The sequence below is a fragment of the Notechis scutatus genome, chromosome 4 (genome assembly GCF_049901735.1).
Source record: "Notechis scutatus isolate UNSWTSFEM ecotype Mainland chromosome 4, rNotScu1.2, whole genome shotgun sequence".
Lineage (NCBI taxonomy): Eukaryota > Metazoa > Chordata > Lepidosauria > Squamata > Elapidae > Notechis > Notechis scutatus.
Window position 1 is genome coordinate 80,871,443 of NC_142012.1, and position 17,760 is coordinate 80,889,202.

The 17,760-nt window shown below is 46.2% G+C and overlaps 1 protein-coding gene across 9 annotated transcripts in view; it reads left to right on the forward strand.

Annotated features, from left to right (window-relative positions):
• ZMIZ1 (zinc finger MIZ-type containing 1) overlaps positions 1 to 17,760 on the forward strand; it is a 392,646-nt gene that overhangs the window by 253,913 nt on the left and 120,973 nt on the right. For all 9 annotated transcript variants that reach the window (XM_087963911.1, XM_087963918.1, XM_087963916.1 and 6 more), the window contains one exon: positions 5,802 to 5,912. In XM_087963911.1, coding sequence (XP_087820037.1) covers positions 5,853 to 5,912 — 60 coding nt within the window. In that variant the 5' untranslated portion in view covers positions 5,802 to 5,852. The remainder of the gene's footprint in view (positions 1 to 5,801; positions 5,913 to 17,760) is intronic.

Below are 17,760 nucleotides of genomic sequence, written 5' to 3' on the forward strand. Positions count from 1 at the left end.
TAGAGTCCTCCAGGAGCTCCTTTTAACTTCTATTATTTGTTTTATATTGTTCATTTTCACTGAGCAATTAACATGCAAGTAAGGTATCATTTTATTTTTTAATTTGGATTGCTGCTGAATTGGTTACTTGTCTCCGTTAAGAGCTCAGTGTCTTTGCCAGATGCTGAATAATTAAATTTAAGATTTATTTGAGCTTCCTACAAACAAACTTCTGGGTGAACACGCTTCTAATAAGGTCTAATCAACTGGTATTAAATCACGAAGAAGAAAATTGAATCGTGGGATTCTCTGTGCTCTCTGAGCTTGGTTGTTTTCTTGCAGGTGTTTCGTTACCCAACTAGGTAACATCATCAGTGCTAGTAGGAAGTGAGGTTTTCTCTTTTATATACAGGTAGTCCTCGACTTACAATAGATCATTTAGTGATCATTTGAAGTTACAGCAATACTGGAAAAGTGACTTATGACCATTTTTCACATTGACAACCATTCCAGCAGCTCCCTGTTCACGTGATCAAAATTCAGACTACTTGGCAACTGACTTGTATTTATGACGGTTGCAGAGTTCTGGCGTCATGTAATCCCCTTTTGCAACCTTCTGACAGGCAACATCAATGGGAAAGCTAGATTTACTTAACAACCGTATTACTAACTTAACACCTGCAGTGATTCACTTAACAATGGTGGCAAGAAAAGTTGTAAAACAATGCAAAACTCACTTAACAACTGTCTCACTTAGCAACAGAAATGTTGGGCTCAATTGTGGTCATAAGTTATTGCCCTGGCAGTATCGGTGAGGCTGTTCTTATACTTAGACTTACATACCACTTCACAGTGCTTTCCAGCCCTCTCTAAGCAGTTTATAGTCAGCATAATTGCCCCCAAACAATCTGGGTCCTCATTTTACTGACCTCGGAGGGATGGAAGGCTGAGTCAACCTTGAACCAGTGAGGGTCAAACTGCCATTTCTTGGTGGTTCATTAATTAGTCTGTTGTGTGTGATGTTTGTCTGAGTCAATTGTATGTTATGTGTTGTTTGTCTGAGTCAATTGTGTGTTGTGTGCTGTTCGGTTGTTTGTCTGAGTCAATAGCTCCTTGATGGGGGTATTGTTTACTTCTTGACTACTTACTTCTTGGGCTAGTAGTAAGATTGGTGTTACTGGGGAGGAGGTTTGACTACTTACTTCTTAGTCTAGTAGTAAGCTTGGTGTGAATTACTGGGGAGAAGGTTTGACTACTTACTTCTTGGTCTAGTAGTAAGCTTGGTGTGAATTACTGGGGAGGAGGTGTTTGAGTTTGGGAAGTCTTTATGTTTTCCCCTTTTAGGCTTTTTGAGTTTCTCTTCTGAATGGTATGCAGACATTGTTTAAACCCCCGTGTCCACTGATGGCTGATGTGTCTTAAAAGCCGGTCTTCTAGGAATTCTCTAGCATTCTTGGGCTGAAGCTTAAGAGAGAGAGAAAAAAAGCTTTAGACTACAAATACAGTGAAGAATTGCTCGCCTGTACTAGAGGAATGATTCCGAAATTAAGAATTAACGAAGGCACCTGTTTTGAGGTGTGTGTGGGTGTGTGTTCACAAAGCATCACAATGCACTGGTAGCCTTGCTTTATCAAACCCGCTTGTGTCTAAAACAAGAACGAGGGCTGGCTACGTGAGAGGCCCCTCATTGCCAGAGTGAAATTCCTTTCTCTGCAATCTAATCCGTCAGGAGCCACGGAGGAAGCGCTATCAGAGAGGCCTCCAGACAGCCTTGGTGGGGAGGAGGAGGGGGGGCATTGTGTGTGTGTGTGTGTGTTTCTGCATGTGCAGGACCCATTGCCCGGCAGCATGGATGCTTCTCAGACCTCCTCCATCCAGTGAATTATAAATAAAGCTCCAGCCTATCGGAGGAAAAGGTTAATGTGAACAGAGAGCCGATGATGCTTGGCAGCTTAGGGAAAGTTGCGCTCGGTTGCAGGGGGTGTGTTTTCCATGCGTAGCATCCCAGCTGAACCTTTGGGGCTTTCCAGCGAATGGGTAGGAAAAGAGCTTTTTACTGGTAAGATAATAAAAACCTAACACACAAAGCTGTGAACATGGTGCATAGGAGCTCAACCACCCACGGGTTCCAAGGTGGCTTTTTATATGTACTTCCCTCTTTCTAGGGTGAAGAGGGATTGCTCATTTTGTTTTGATTTACTTACTTGTTTCATATCTTGCCTTTCTTATTTTTACCACTAGCTCAAGGTGGCAAATACACAAAATGACTCTTCCTTCCTCCTACAACAATCCAGTGAGCTGGTTTCGGCTGAGAAAGAGCAGGGGGGGAGAGATAAAGTGAGAGAGAGGGAGTGTGTGAGAGAGGGGAGAGAGTGAGGGAGAGAGAGATAAAGTGAGACAGGGGAGTGTGAGAGGGGGGAGAGGGGAGGGAGAGAGAGATAAAGTGAGAGAGAGGGAGTGTGTGAGAGGGAGGGAGAGAGGAGAGAGAGATAAAGGAGACAGGGGAGTGTGTGAGAGGGAGGGAGAGAGTGAGGGAGAGAGAGATAAAGTGAGAGAGAGGGAGTGTGTGAGAGGGGGAGAGAGGAGGGAGAGAGAGATAAAGTGAGACAGGGGAGTGTGTGAGAGGGGGAGAGGGGAGGGAGAGAGAGATAAAGTGAGAGAGAGGGAGTGTGTGAGAGGGAGGGAGAGAGGGAGAGAGAGATAAAGTGAGAGAGAGGAGTGTGTGAGAGGGAGGGAGAGAGTGAGGAGAGAGAGAGATAAAGTGAGACAGGGGAGTGTGGAGGGAGAGGAGGGGGAGAGAGAGATAAAGTGAGAGAGAGGAGGGTGTGAGAGGGAGGAGAGAGGAGAGAGAGATAAAGTGAGACAGGGGGAGTGTGAGAGGGGGAGAGGGGGGGAGAGAGAGATAAAGTGGAGAGAGAGGGAGAGGGAGGGGGAGAGAGAAATAAAGTGAGAGAGGGAGTGTGTGAGAGGGGGAGAGGGGAGGGAGAGAGAGATAAAGTGAGAGAGAGGGAGAGAGGGAGGGGAGAGAGAAATAAAGTGAGAGAGGGAGTGTGTGAGAGGGGGAGAGGGGAGGGAGAGAGAGATAAAGTGAGAGAGAGGAGAGAGGGAGGGGAGAGAGAAATAAAGTGAGAGAGGGAGGTGTGAGAGGGGGGGAGGGAGAGAGAGATAAAGTGAGAGAGAGGGTGTGTGAGAGGGGGAGAGAGTGAGGGAGAGAGAGATAAAGTGAGAGAGAGGGAGTGTGTGAGAGAGGGGAGAGAGGAGGGGGAGAGAGATAAAGTGAGAGAGAGGGAGTGTGTGAGAGGGAGGGAGAGAGGGAGAGAGAGATAAAGTGAGAGAGAGGGAGTGTGTGAGAGGGAGGGAGAGAGGAGGAGAGAGATAAAGTGAGAGAGAGGGAGTGTGTGAGAGAGGGGGAGAGAGGGAGGAGAGAGAGATAAAGTGAGAGAGAGGGAGTGTGTGAGAGGGGGGAGAGGGGGAGGGAGAGAGAGATAAAGTGAGAGAGAGGGAGTGTGTGAGAGGGGGAGGGGGGAGGAGAGAGAGATAAAGTGAGAGAGAGGGAGTGTGTGAGAGAGAGGGAGGGAGAGAGGGAGAGAGAGATAAAGTGAGAGAGAGGGAGTGTGTGAGAGAGGGGGAGAGAGGGAGGGAGAGAGAGATAAAGTGAGAGAGAGGGAGTGTGTGAGAGGGGGAGAGGGGGGAGGGAGAGAGAGATAAAGTGAGAGAGAGGGAGTGTGTGAGAGGGAGGAGAGAGGGGGAGAGAGATAAAGTGAGAGAGGGAGGTGTGGGAGAAGGAGGTGGACAGGGAGAGGGAGAGGGAGAGGGAAGGAGGGAGAGAGAGATAAAGTGAGAGAGAGGGAGTGTGTGAGAGGGAGGGAGAGAGGGAGAGAGAGATAAAGTGAGACAGGGGAGTGTGTGAGAGGGGGAGAGGGGAGGGAGAGAGAGATAAAGTGAGAGAGAGGGAGAGAGGGAGGGGAGAGAGAGAAATAAAGTGAGAGAGGGAGTGTGAGAGGGGAGGGAGGGAGAGAGAGATAAAGTGAGAGAGAGGGAGTGTGTGAGAGGGGGGGAGAGTGAGGAGAGAGAGATAAAGTGAGAGAGAGGGAGTGTGTGAGAGAGGGGGAGAGAGGGAGGGAGAGAGAGATAAAGTGAGAGAGAGGGAGTGTGTGAGAGGGGGAGAGGGGAGGGAGAGAGAGATAAAGTGAGAGAGAGGGAGTGTGTGAGAGGGAGGGGAGAGAGGGAGAGAGAGATAAAGAGAGAGAGGGAGTGTGTGAGAGAGGGGGAGAGAGGGAGGGAGAGAGAGATAAAGTGAGAGAGAGGAGGTGTGAGAGGGGGGAGGGGGAGGGAGAGAGAGATAAAGTGAGAGAGAGGGAGTGTGTGAGAGGGAGGGAGAGAGGGGGAGAGAGATAAAGGAGAGAGGGAGTGTGTGGGAGAAGGAGGTGGACAGGGAGAGGGAGAGGGAGAGGGAAGGAGGGAGAGAGAGATAAAGTGAGAGAGAGAGGGAGTGTGTGAGAGGGAGAGAGGGAGGGGAGAGAGAAATAAAGTGAGAGAGGGAGTGTGTGAGAGAGGGGGGAGAGAGAGAGGGAGAGAGAGATAAAGTGAGACAGGGGAGTGTGTGAGAGGGGGAGAGGGGAGGGAGAGAGATAAAGTGAGAGAGAGGGAGAGAGGGAGGGGGAGAGAGAAATAAAGTGAGAGAGGGAGTGTGTGAGAGGGGGAGGGAGGGAGAGAGAGATAAAGTGAGAGAGAGGGAGTGTGTGAGAGGGAGGGAGAGAGGGGGAGAGAGAAATAAAGTGAGAGAGGGAGTGTGTGGGAGAAGGAGGTGGACAGGGAGAGGGAGAGGGAGAGGGAAGGAGGGAGAGAGAGATAAAGTGAGAGAGAGGGAGTGTGTGAGAGGGAGAGAGGGAGGGGGAGAGAGAAATAAAGTGAGAGAGGGAGTGTGTGAGAGGGGGGGAGGGAGGGAGAGAGAGATAAAGTGAGAGAGAGGGAGTGTGTGAGAGGGAGGGAGAGAGGGGGAGAGAGAAATAAAGTGAGAGAGGGAGTGTGTGGGAGGTGGACAGGGAGAGGGAGAGAGAGAGGGAGAGAGAGGGAAGGAGGGAGAGAGAGATAAAGTGAGAGGGAGGGAGTGTATGAGAGGGAGGGAGTAGGGGAGAGAGAGAGAGAGACTGGCCCAAAGTCACCCAGTTGGATTTTATGGCTAAGGTGGGACTAGAACTCCCCGTCTCCTAGCCAGTCGTTAAGCGAATCAAACTCCACCCATTGGCTTTACTTACTGGAAGCTAGCTAAGAAGGTTGCAATCCTATGCACCTGCTTAATCTCAATAGATGTGCTCTATGAACATTGATTTAAGCTTCATTCAGGTAGAATTAAAATTCTCTTTGTGTGCATAAGAAAACCATTCTGCATGTATGGTTTCAATGGGATTTCACGACTGGGAGTTAACTATATATCGTACATGGGTTTAATTATATTAATGTTTTGCTCCAGGTTTCATCTTCTAAAAAGGCTTTTTCTCACCAATTTAGTAGAAGAACAAGTTTTGGGAAGAGATAAGGACAAAGAAAAAATGTTTTAGAGTAAAATTGTGAGAATTCGGTTGTTATAATAACCGGAAGATTTAGGCTCAAACTAGGAAAAGACACTCTTCCCAAAATAGAGTAGCTGTTCCTATATCCTTATGCTCTGGTTATTTATGAAATAGATAAAAGGGACAAATCTTTCCCATAAAGAAACGGTAACATTCAAGATCTTAAATCACATTAGAATTTGCAGAATTGTAACTTAACTGTTCCGTTCGTGATTAATTTTCATTTTATTTTATTTTCGTATCTTACAGCTTGAGGGATTTTAATGGCTTTCAGGTAGAACTGAAGTGGAGACAATCGCAATGAATTCTATGGACAGACACATACAGCAGACTAATGACAGACTGCAGTGCATAAAACAGGTAAATGAAAAATATCTCCTTTGTGGTGGGGGGAGAAATTGGAGCTCCCAAACAATAACAGGTTTCTTGGCAGCTGCCTCCAACTTAAAACAGTGTTTGCAAACAAGATTTTCACTGTGTTTTGTTTAGCAAGATTTACTGAGATGAAAAAACAAAAGAAAACAACAACAACAATGAATGAGGTTACAAATTGACAACTTCCTATTTAGGACCGATGCGCATTTTAAAGTTGGAAGTTTCATGATTTCTTTATTTTATTTTGACAAATTGGGAACAATTAGATGTTAGGCTCTTTAAAACGGACGGAAACTGAAAAGAATTTACATTTATTGAACAGAGTTGTCTTTTGCTTCCTAGAATTGCAACAGCTGAATATTTCCCGTTAAAATACACATTTCTCCACAATACATTAGGACACAAGGTTTTTTTTAGTTCCTTTTTAATTATCTTCTTATAATTCCTGTTTGTTTTTTTTAATAATATCAAGGGGAACAGGCAGCTGGCTCTTTATATAATAATCTCCTGTATCTTGAACAGTCTGGGAACCAATCCTGATATCCTTTCAAATCTAAATCTGATTTGCTTGTGTTCTCAATCTCTTCACTAAGCTCCCAAGCAGAGGGAAAGCTGATATTTGTGGAGTCCTTGGTGCTCTTTGAGCTTGGTTGTTTTCTTGCAGACGTTTCATTACCCAGCTAGGTAACATCATCAGGGAGTACCAAGACACCACATACTTCAACCCTGAGCTACAAATATTCCCTTCTGTTGAAATCTGGCATTTTCATGTTTGCACATCCAACCCCCATGTTTTTCATGCTTGGCCTATGGAGACAGTATAAAAATGGAATTAGTCATCCCATCCCTGGTCCTGATGGGCCTCCCCATGCTGATATTGCATAGATGGCATCAACGTCTCCTCTACATCTGTGCTAAACATGTGGGTGCCTGCTGGAGCCACACAATCTGGGATGGATTTAGTGGAGACAATCAGGAAAGGTTACAGTTCCCTTTTTAAAGTGCCTGAATAAGAATAATGAAATGTGGACTAGGAACTATGTAAATCAAATATTTATTTCCTTCCTTCCTCCCTCCCTCCCTCCCTCCCTCCCTCCCTCCCTCCACATACTCCTTCCTTCCTTCCTTCCTTCCTTCCTTCCTTCCTTCCTTCCTTCCTTCCTTCCTTCCTTCCTTCTTTCCTACTTCCTCCCTTCCTCCCCATACTTCTTCCTTCCTTCCTTCTTCCTCCCTCCCTCCCTCCCTCCCTCCCTACACTTTTCCTTCCTTCTTCCCTCTCTCCTCCCCCATACTTCTTCCTTCCTCCCCTTCCTCCCTCCACATACTCCTTCCTTCCTTCCTCCTCCTCCTCCACCCTCCCTTCCTTCCTCCTCCCTCCCTCCCTTCCTATACTTTTCCTCCCTCCCTCCCTCCGTCTCTCCCTCCCCATGCTCCTTCCTTCCTCCCTCCCTCCCTCCCTTTCTCACTTCCTCCCTCCTTAATACATCTTCTAACTGGTTCTGTAATGTTCGTAACTCAACATTCCCACAGTTTCTACTGTACCTATAATTTGACTTTTCATAACTGGGATTCCCTCCCTAAAAATTGTTGATTGTTCCTCTGCAAATTGCATCTCTTCCCAAATTCTTCATAAATGTCAGCCGATGGGAAAGTTGGACCCTACTTGTTTTCATGCTTCTCTACCCTAAATTGCTCATTCTGGAAAGATGTTTGAGAACAGAAAAAAAAGTCTGGTTCACAGGTATTGCAATGCCAGGTGATGCAGGAATTGAGAATATTGTGACTTGCAAAGTGAAGTTGAGCGATTATGGAGGAAGAAAACAATGGTTGTACCAATGGAGCGATACCCGAAGGGCTTCCCAAATACATGGAAATCCTGAATTTATCAGACCTGAATATCCTGATGTTGCAAAAAATAAAAAATAAACAACCTTACTTGGAACTATCCATATATTCCGTTACCTTAACAACTCTTAGGTCCTTGATTAGGATTTGAACAGTTAGTTATTTACCAGTCCCAGATGGTGATTGAATTGAAGATTAAACCAACAACAACAGTAGTAGTAGTAGTAGTAGTAGTAGTAGTAGTAGTAGTAGGAGTAGACACAGCAGTACCTGGAGACAGCAAAATAGAAGGGAAAGATATCAAAGGACAATGTCCTGCAAATAGAAATATAATGACTAAGGCAGAGGCAAGCAAGGGTAGTCCCGATAATAATAGGCTCCTTGGGTGCAATTCCCAAAACAACTGGAGCGCTGCTTGAATGGCAAGGGCATTGACAAATTCACCATCAGTCAATTGCAAAAGGCAGCTTTATTTTTCCATCCCACAAAGATATCTGTAACACCATCAAACATCCACATCTGCTTATCCCAGGGCCTTGGAAAGGACTCGATAGGTAGACAAAAACGCCAAACCCCAGTCTGAACATCTGGCTGATGATGCAATAAACCAGAAAAACAGAGTTGGAAGGGACCTTGGAGACCTTTTAGTCCAACCTCATGCTCAAGCAGAAGACCCTAGACCATTCCAGATAAATGGTTGTCCAAGCTCTTCTTCAAAAAAACCCTCAATTGATGGAGCACCTATCAATAGTTCAGATGATACCTGTGTTGTAAATCTGGAAATAATATGAACAAGAGTAAACCAAATAACCAAGAACTTGAGTGGTCATAGTTAAGCTTCTTAAGAGGAATAGCAAACCATGCAAAGCATGCATGAAAATTTGGAGGCATCTACTTAAAGAAAAAATCATTTTTACAATCCCTTTAATTTGGAGGTAGAGTTGGAGGGATTGGATGGCACTGGTTGTTTACTGGCCAGCTGCCCTTGGGGTCATCCAAGGGTATTTAAATTTCCATCCTACTGTATTTAGAAGCCATCTTTTGTTAGGAAACGTTGGGTCCTCTCCTCTCTCTAACTTTTCAACTCTCCTTTCTCGTCTACCCTTGAAAGAGGAGGAGGAAGAGGAGAAGGAGGAGGAAGAGGAGGTGGAAGAAGAAGAAGAGGAAGAGCAGGAGGAGGAGGAGGAAGAGGAGGAGGAAGAAGAAGAGGAGAAGGGAGAGGAGGAGGAGGAGGAAGAAGAGGAGGAGGAAGCGAAGGAGGAGGAGAAGAGATGGGGAGAGGGCTCATAATTCTTTTGGCTTCGGTGGCTGTGCATTCTGTAGACTGGCTGGCAACAGTTAGTATATCAAGGAGACAGACAGCCTTAACTTCTGCTCTACTGAAGGATATAAATAGTCATCTACTCTGCTCGGAGTATCAAGTTCCAGCAATAGGTGGAGGGAAGTTTCTCTTGTTTTTCACCCAGGAATTCAGCTGCTTTTGAAAAACCAGGGTGCCATTCGCTTCTCTCCCTGAACCCCTGAAAAAGGATTGTGGGTAGATCTTGGCTTACAACCACCTTGGAGGCCAGCCCTTCTGGGGTTGAGTTGAGTTTTGCCACGTTTTATGACCACTCTTGCCACAGCGGCTGAGGGAATGACCACAGTGGATAAGGGAGTCACACAGTCGTTAAGTGAACCAGGCTTCCCCATGGACTTCGCTGGTTAGAAGTCGCCCAAGGTGGATCGCGTGACCTTGGCCATAAGTATGAGTCACTTGTCAATCATCTGAGTTTTGAGCAGGGGACCATGGGGATCCTGCAATGGTCGTAAGTGTGAAAAACAGTCTTAAGTCACTTTGTTCAGTGCTGTTGTAACTTCGGCCAGTCACTAAATGAACTGTTGTAAGTCGAGGACTCCCTGCATATAAAATCCCCAGTGATAATAGGTGCTGAGATGTCCGTGCTGGAAAACTGGAAGGGTAGAAAGATGACTATTTCCTTTTAAATTTTATTTATCTTGCCTTTCTTAATCATTTTTTGTAAATACAGGTAGTCCTTGACTTACAACAGTTCATTTAGTGACCATTCAAAGTTACGGCAATGAAGAAAGTGACTTATGACCCTGTTTCACATTTATGACCATTGCAGCATCCCCGCTGCTGCACCGATCAACTTTGAACACTTGGCAACGGGTTCATGTTTATGATGGTTGTGGCGCCCCTTTTGTGACCTTCCGACAAGCAAAGTCAATGGGGAAGACAGATTCACAACGGTGTTACTGATTTAACAATTGCAGTGATTCACTTAACAAACATGGCAAGAAAAATTGTAAAATGGGACAAAACTCACTTGGCAGATTTCTCACTTAGCGGCATGAATTCCAGGCTCAGTAGGGATCTACCTGTATGCAGCTTTAAGCGTTACTCAGTAGGCACTTGAAGTATATAGAAAACTGCTTATGTTCTTAATTGTGTGTGTGTGTGTGTGTGTGTGTGTGTGTGTGTGTGTGTGTGGAGAGAGAGAGAGAGGGAGGGAGGGAGGGAGGGAGGGAGGGAGGAGGAGGGAGGGAGAGAGAAGAGAGAGGAGAAGAGAGGGAGCGAGAGAAGAGAGGGAGCGAGAGAGGAGGCAGGGAGAGAGAGAGAAGACAGAGAGAGAGAGAGAGAGGGAGAGACAGAGACAGAGACAGAGAGAGAGAGAGAGAGAGGGAGAGACAGAGACAGAGAGAGAGAGAGAGACAGAGAGAAGCACAGAGACAGAGACACAGAGAGAGAGAGAGAGAGGGAGAGACAGAGACAGACACACACACAACAACAGGGGGAGAGAGAGAGAGAGAGAAGGCACAAAAGCATAAATTATGCACCGGCTGATTGCAGCTTCCAAAGAAGCCACTTGACACTGGAAATGATATGGCTGCTTTAATGGGTTACAAACGTGGAGCTTTGCATGCACCTCTTTCAAAAGATTTGCACAGAATGTGTGTGTGTGTGTGCATGTGTGTGCGTGTTTGTGTATAGTAGGGAAGGAAAGAAAGCACGGGTATCTGTTTGCGTGCATCTTGGCACAGTCTCCTTCCTTTCTTCACTCCTCTCCTTCTCCTCCCTCCCTCCTTCCTTCTGTGCTTAGCAGTAGGATGATATTTCCCCCTTTCAGACATGTGCACAATTTGCATGATTCTCATCCATGAAGCCAACAGCAGCCACAACATCCCAGAATGACCTCAAAGTGGCAGCACGAGCTATGACATCTTTATGCATTTATGCATTGGAATTCTGAGGCCTGCTGCAAATATGTAGGTCAGAGACTTCGCGTGCAGCTGTCGTGAAACACATGGTCTTTTAACGGTTTAAATGCCTTCCCCCATGCCCAGATGCCACCGGGTGATATGCTGCCTTAGTCTTTCCCCAGGGATTTTTTTTTTTTTTTTAAATGTGCTTTCTGGCCAGGCAATTTCCAAGGAATGACCAAAGCAGACGTCTCGGATTTTAGGAAGCCTTCCATTCAGTGGTGGTATTCTACCGGTTTGGCCTGGTTCAAACGAACCGGTAGTAAAAAAAATGCTACCGGTTCAGCCAAACAGGTAGTAAAAAAAAAATGCTACTAGTTCGGCCAAACCTGTATTTCCGACGATCAGCTGGGCGACGATCAGCTGTGCTGTGCAATTTAGTTTAGCTAGAAAGCAGGAAATCATGGGATTTCTGGCTTTCTAGCTCATCTAAATCGCGCAGCACAGCTGATCCCACCACCCCCTCGCTGATATAGTTACCACAGACGGCTTCAAATTGCTTTATTTTTTTCAGTGGCCAGGAGGCTTCCCCAAGGCCTAGTAGGCAAAAAATGGGGCACGGGGAGGGTGCTGCGAAAGGGGGGGGGGGGAAACCACACAGCCACACCCACCCAAGTCACATGACCACCTGGCCATGACCACCTAGCAACGCCCCCAGAACCGTTAGTAAAAAAAAAAATAATAATTGAATCCCACCACTGCTTTCATTGCACAGGAAACCACAGCCCTGCTGAGCAATTTGGATCCAATGCAAAAGCTCGAAAGAATATGAAACTCTAGCAATCATCTCAGTGGTGGGATTCAAAATTTATTACTACTGGTTCTGTGGGCGTGGCTTGGTGGGCATGGTGTGGCTTGGTGGGCGTGGCAGGGGAAGGATATACTGCAAAATCCCCCTTCCCTCCCCACCCCACTAACCTGCTTTCCAGCTCTGTTCTCCTGTGCAGGGCAACCAAAGAAGACCCAGCCAATCAGCTGGGACTCAATGGGAGGCAGAGAATAGATGGGGTTGGCGGGGCCAGTCAGAGGTGGGATTGGCCGCTTCTCCAAACTACTCACAATTTCCGCTACCGGTTCTCCAGAACTGGTCAGAACCTGAATACCCACCTCTGCATCATCTTCACTGCCCCCACCTCCTTTCTCCAACATCTGTTCTCTGTCCGGTAAGGACAATTTCCAACTTTGGGCTACTTCTTCCTTCTCATCCTGTGTAGCCACCTCATGTACCTCCAGGTGGATTTCTGCCCACCTAGCATCCACTCAAGTCCTCTTAAGAGATTCAGGTATTCAATTCCCACAAGGAAAGAATGGGTGGCAAATGAACTGCTTTAATCAGTTTCGTTTCTGGCTCGAAACCACTTCTAAAAGAAAAAAGGAAGAAAAAATTAAACTTCAAAAAAAAAAGGAGAAAGAAGGGGGGGAGGGGGGGGGGGGGGAAAAAAGGGGGGGGGGGGGGGGGGGGGGGGGGGGCAACCCACTACCCCCCGGCGCAACTCAAAATTGGCCCTCCCCTCCCCAGATACAGGGGGGGGGGGTAAATATTCCCGAGGCATTTTTTTGGGGTCAAAAAAAAAAATGATTTGGGGCTTGAGACAGGAGAAAAATAATGACACTTTGGGGTGTCCTGATTCGATAGGTTTGTTGTTGTAGAGGCTGTGGTCATGTATTTATCTTTATTCTACTTCCCTGAGAAGAGTTGGCAGTTAATGCTTTTTTTCCCCCTTTGCCCTGCACCTCTCTCTTTCCCTTTTTTTTCCTTCCCCATTTTCACACTGTCTTTATTTTCGCATGCATTTTATATTTTGATAAGTTCAATAAAAGATAGATGATAGATAGGAAGGAAGGAAGGAAAGAAGGAAGAAAGGAAAAGATTAATAGTTAGATTATATGTGTGTGTGTGTGTGGGAGAGAGATAGAGAGGTGGGGGTGGGAGGGAGGGAGGGAGAGAGAGAGACACAGAGAGACACAGAGACAGAGAGATAGATATATATGCTGAACAAAAATCCGCACTGGCAGCGGGAAAGGCATCTGGCCAGTAAACACTCAGTTCAATTCAGTTACCCAGACTTCACCCCACAAGGGATTATGGGGTCATTAAAAGATGATGATGATAATGATGACAAAGAGAGGAGGGAGGGAGGGAGAGAGAGAGATTCAGATACAAATGGTCCTCGAGTTACAAATATTCATTTAGTGACCATTCAAAGTTACAAAGGCCCTGAAAACACTGGCCTGCATTTATGACATATTCCAGGGTCATGTGATTCCCCTTTTGCGACCTTCCAACATGGCAAGTCAAGGTGGGCGGAGCCAACTGTGTTAGGAACGTAACAACAGCAGCGATTCAGTGAACCGTGGTGGCAAGAAAGGTCGTAAAACGGGAAAAAACTCGCTTAACAACTACATCACTTAGCGACAGAAACTCTGGGCTCAATTGTGGCTCTAAGTCGAGGACTGAGGACTCCCTGTATTTTGAAACTGGCATCCGGACAACTGGCTGTGAGAGATGGCTGTTGGTGGAGAATTCTGAATCTGTATTTTGACCCGTTTGGAGGAAGACTGTTGTAATACCATGTCCACCTGTGGAAGGTAGGGAATGACAGGATATGCAGACCATCGGAATGACACCTAATTAGAGGTTCTCCCTTACTATCCTCAGGTGACGGGGTGGGGGGGTGAGTTACTATGCGTGTTGTAGGTGCCTTCGTGCACTCTGAAAATCCAGCTCTTTTAAGGGCCTACTCTGAGCCTGAAGTATAGACACAACATTTGAGGACGCCGTCAAATCTTGTCCCCATCTGACTTATTTCCGACATGGATTAGCAATATCCTCCGAGGCTGTAGATCAAACATGTCAAGGCTGCAGCAAGCTTTGCGTCTTATGTCGAGTTCCCTGCAAATATTTTAATATCTGTTTAATTTTATGAGTCCTCTTCAACCTCGGATCCTTTATCTCGTTTTTCCTGTCTCTAGTGCTTCTTCCCTGGTGAAGTGTGCTCGAGACAAAACAGCCACAATTAACCACATATGAATATTCCAGACAAGGTGGAGATATAGATATAGATATATATATATATATAAAAACCAAACTTTACGCCAAATAGACAACTCTGCCAGGCAAGGTTAAACAAGAAGTTTGATGCCGGGAAAATAGTTTTGGAGTCACACAATGACACTCATCCCAAGAATGTCCCTTTGTAGGTCAGCAACATTCTGCAAATCATAAGAACGGAGGAAGAAATTGCTGAAGACAAACCATAAAAGAGAAATAGCTAAAGTTGTTTGAACTAGGAATGTTCAATAAGTCTCCAAGAGAAAAGTTAAAAGCAGTTATTTCTTTTTCTTGTTTGTTCGCTTGTTTTCTTGTTTGTTTGCTTTGTTTGTTAAATTTATTTGCCACTTATCTTTAGACAGGTTTACTCTAGGTATAATAAAAAGGAAGTAAAAGGAAGAGATGTGTGAACACTCTTCCTCTCTCCTTCCCTCTCTCTCTCTCTTTCCTTCTCCCTTTCGCTCTCTCCCTCTTTCCCTCCCCATCTCTCCTCTTCCTCTATCTTTCCTTCTTCCTTCCTCCCTCCCTCCCCAACTTTCCCTTCCTCTCTTTCCTTCTCTCTCTCCCTCCCCCTCTCTACTCTCTTCCTCTATCTCCCTTCCTTCCTCTCTTCCTCTCTCTTCCTCTCTTCCTCCCCCTCCCCCTCTCTTCTTTTCTTGTCTCTCTTCCTCACTCCTCCCCCTCTCTAATCTTCCTCTACCTTTCTTCCTCCCTCCCTCCTCATCTCCCCCTCTTTCCTTCTCTTTTCTCTCCTCCCTCCCCCTCTCTCCTCTCTTCCTCTAATCTCTCTTCCTTCCTCCCTCCCTCCCCAACTTTCCCTTCCTCTCTTTCCTTCTCTCTCTCCCTCCCCCTCTCTACTCTCTTCCTCTATCTCCCTTCCTTCCTCTCTTCCTCTCTCTTCCCCCTCCCCCTCTCTTCTTTTCTTGTCTCTCTTCCTCACTCACTCCCCTCTCTAATCTTCCTCTACCTTTCTTCCTCCCTCCCTCCTCCTCTCCCCCTCCCCTCATTCCTTCTCTTTTCTCTCCCTCCCTCCCCCTCTCTCCTCTCTTCCTCTAATCTCTCTTCCTTCCTCCCTCTCTCCCCCTCTCTCTTCCTCACTCCCTCTCCCCTCTCTTTCCTTCTCTCTTTCCCTTCTTCCCCCTCCCTCTCTCTTCTCTTCCTCTATCTCTCTTCCTCCCTCTCTCTTCCCTCCCTCCATCTCTCTCTCTCTCTCTCTCTATTTCTCTGTTTTTCTTTATTTTATTTCTTCTGGAAAAAGAAAAAAATATTGGCAGTTGAGCTTCACTTCTTCATGGCCATATCCACGTGATTTTTCCGGACAAGAGTAGAAAAGTCATTTGCAATTCCCTTCTGGCCTCTCAAGCCCACATCCCTGAGATTAGCCAGTGAGGTCCCATCCGAGTGTTAACCAAGCTTGACTTTGCTTAGGTTGGCCTAATAAACAATATGGACTTAATCTGACTAATAAAATTTCAGCAGCTTCACCCAAGAACGAGAAACAAAAGCTTCTGCATAAAGGGAACACAGCTCACGGCATGTTCTCTGCGATCCCCGATCTTCCTTTGCTTTGGGTTTTGTTCGTTTTATTAATTTACTAGCTCGATATCCATGCTTTGCTACTAAACTATGTGGTCAGGCTTAGTTTTTGGGGAGGAAAATAAGGGGGGAAAAATTCTGCCTCTGCCTACCAGCATCCATCGGTATTCATCTGGCTAGTCCTGTCAGTGGGTGAGAGAGTTGAGGGCTGTTTGTAAACTGTAACAGTATTTGCTGTATGAGCAAGAAGGAGACAGCAAGGAACCTGGGCATGGCTTAGCTCAACTGTTCTGTATTAAAGTTGCTTGCTGCTGTGAAACTGAAACTCCTCTGTTTGTGGTTTGCATTTGGAACAGGTTTCTTTTCAGGTGGGGAGTGGGAGTAGAACTCCTTAGCATCAGGGCGTGTTTAATAATAATAATATAGGAAATACTCTAAATGCTCTAAGGGTCATTTCGAAGAATCCTTTCTTAGCGAGCACCTAGAAGCCAAGAGGAACATACGTGCCAAATTTCAAGTTTGTAAGCTTTACGGTTCTGGAGATTTCGTGATGATGCGTGAGTGGTCTTTCGCTTTTATAGACAAGAGATTTTCATTTTCTGAATGGACAGGTGCATTCAGTAGTGTTGACAATCTGGAAGAAGAAGACGGGAAAAAAAAAAAAAGTAGAGTCCACAGGATGCAATTTCATTCGTGCTGCTTTGCAAATTGGTGGGCAGGACTTTAAAATGTTTTTTTTTTTTCCAAGCATGCGGGGTGGTCTTATGGGGGCGGGAATCAACCTGAGTGATGTAATGGAGCAACTTCCTTTTTGAGTGGGCTGCCCCAGTCTTGCCTCATGCTGCTCCTATGGAATATTGGTTTCTAACTGCCAGAAGAGCGGAGATGACACAGCTACCTTCCCCGGCTTAAAAACCCAAAGAATTAACAGAAGCCGTTCGAAAGGGGCAGGCAGGGGGGGTTGGCTACTTCCTGTTTGGATAAAGTAGAAAAACAGAAAAACCCTAAAGGACAGGAGGGCATTTAATCAAGCCTCTCTTCCCCTTGCTGGCTGCTTCTTCCTGAGATGGCTGAGAACATTCCAAGCGGTGGGAATTTAGACCTTTTCTTGGAATTTTGAGTTCAGCTTTTTCACAGTCTTCTCCCCCCCCAAAAAAAGAAAGAGAGAGGGAGGAAGAAGAAGAGGAAGAAAAGGAGAAGAGGGGAAGGAGGAGGAGAAGGTGAAGAGGGGGGCAGGAAGAGAAGGAAAGGAGGAGAAGAGGGGGACGAGGAGGAGAAAAAGAAGGGAGGAGGAAGAGAAAAAGAGGGGGAGGAGAAGGAAAAGAGAGAGGAGAGGGAGGAGAAGGAGGAGAAAAAGGAGGAGAAGGAGGAGAGGAAGGAGGAAGAGAAGAAGAGGGAGGAGGAGGAGAAAAAGGAGAAGGGAGGGAGAAGAGGGGGGAGAAGAAAGAAAAGGAGAAGCAGAGGAGAAGGAGAGAGGGGGGAGGGAGGGAGGGAGGGAGGGAAAAAGAGAGAATGGCTCCAAAGAAGAAGGATGGTAGGACTTATTGGCAACATGGAGGTGGTGGAAATTTGAAGGTTCCTTCAAGCACCACATCGCTCGTTCAGCTTCCAGCGGAGACTGAACACTTTTCAGAAGCTGGTTGGATGGTAGTGAATGAACCCTCATCTATGGGTTCCCTTGCACAATTGGATATGGATACCGAAGAGCAGGAAACTCTACACACGATCCAAATTTTGGAGAACTGCCTTGGTCAGGTAGGCAGACTCCATGTTTCATTTTTGGAGAAGACATGTGAAGAGGGCAAAGGATGAAGCTGGAAGGCATATCAGGAAGAGTCCATTAGCAATAGTTAGCCATGCCTCGTTTCTGGAAGTTGGTTTATTCACAGTTTGGCTGTTTCAGCAAACACATGGAGGCACTACTTCTTCTCCTCCTTCTCCTTCTCCTTCTCCTCCTCCTCCTTCTCCTCCTCCTCCTCCTCCTCCTCCTCCTCCTCCATCCATCCATCCATCCATCCATCCATCCATCCATCCATGTACTGGTCACATAATCCCCAAAGCTGTGCTGCTTTAGTGAATAAGGGAACTGCTGTATATTGATTCAATTTTTTTACAGGAAATAAACTTCTTCTTCTT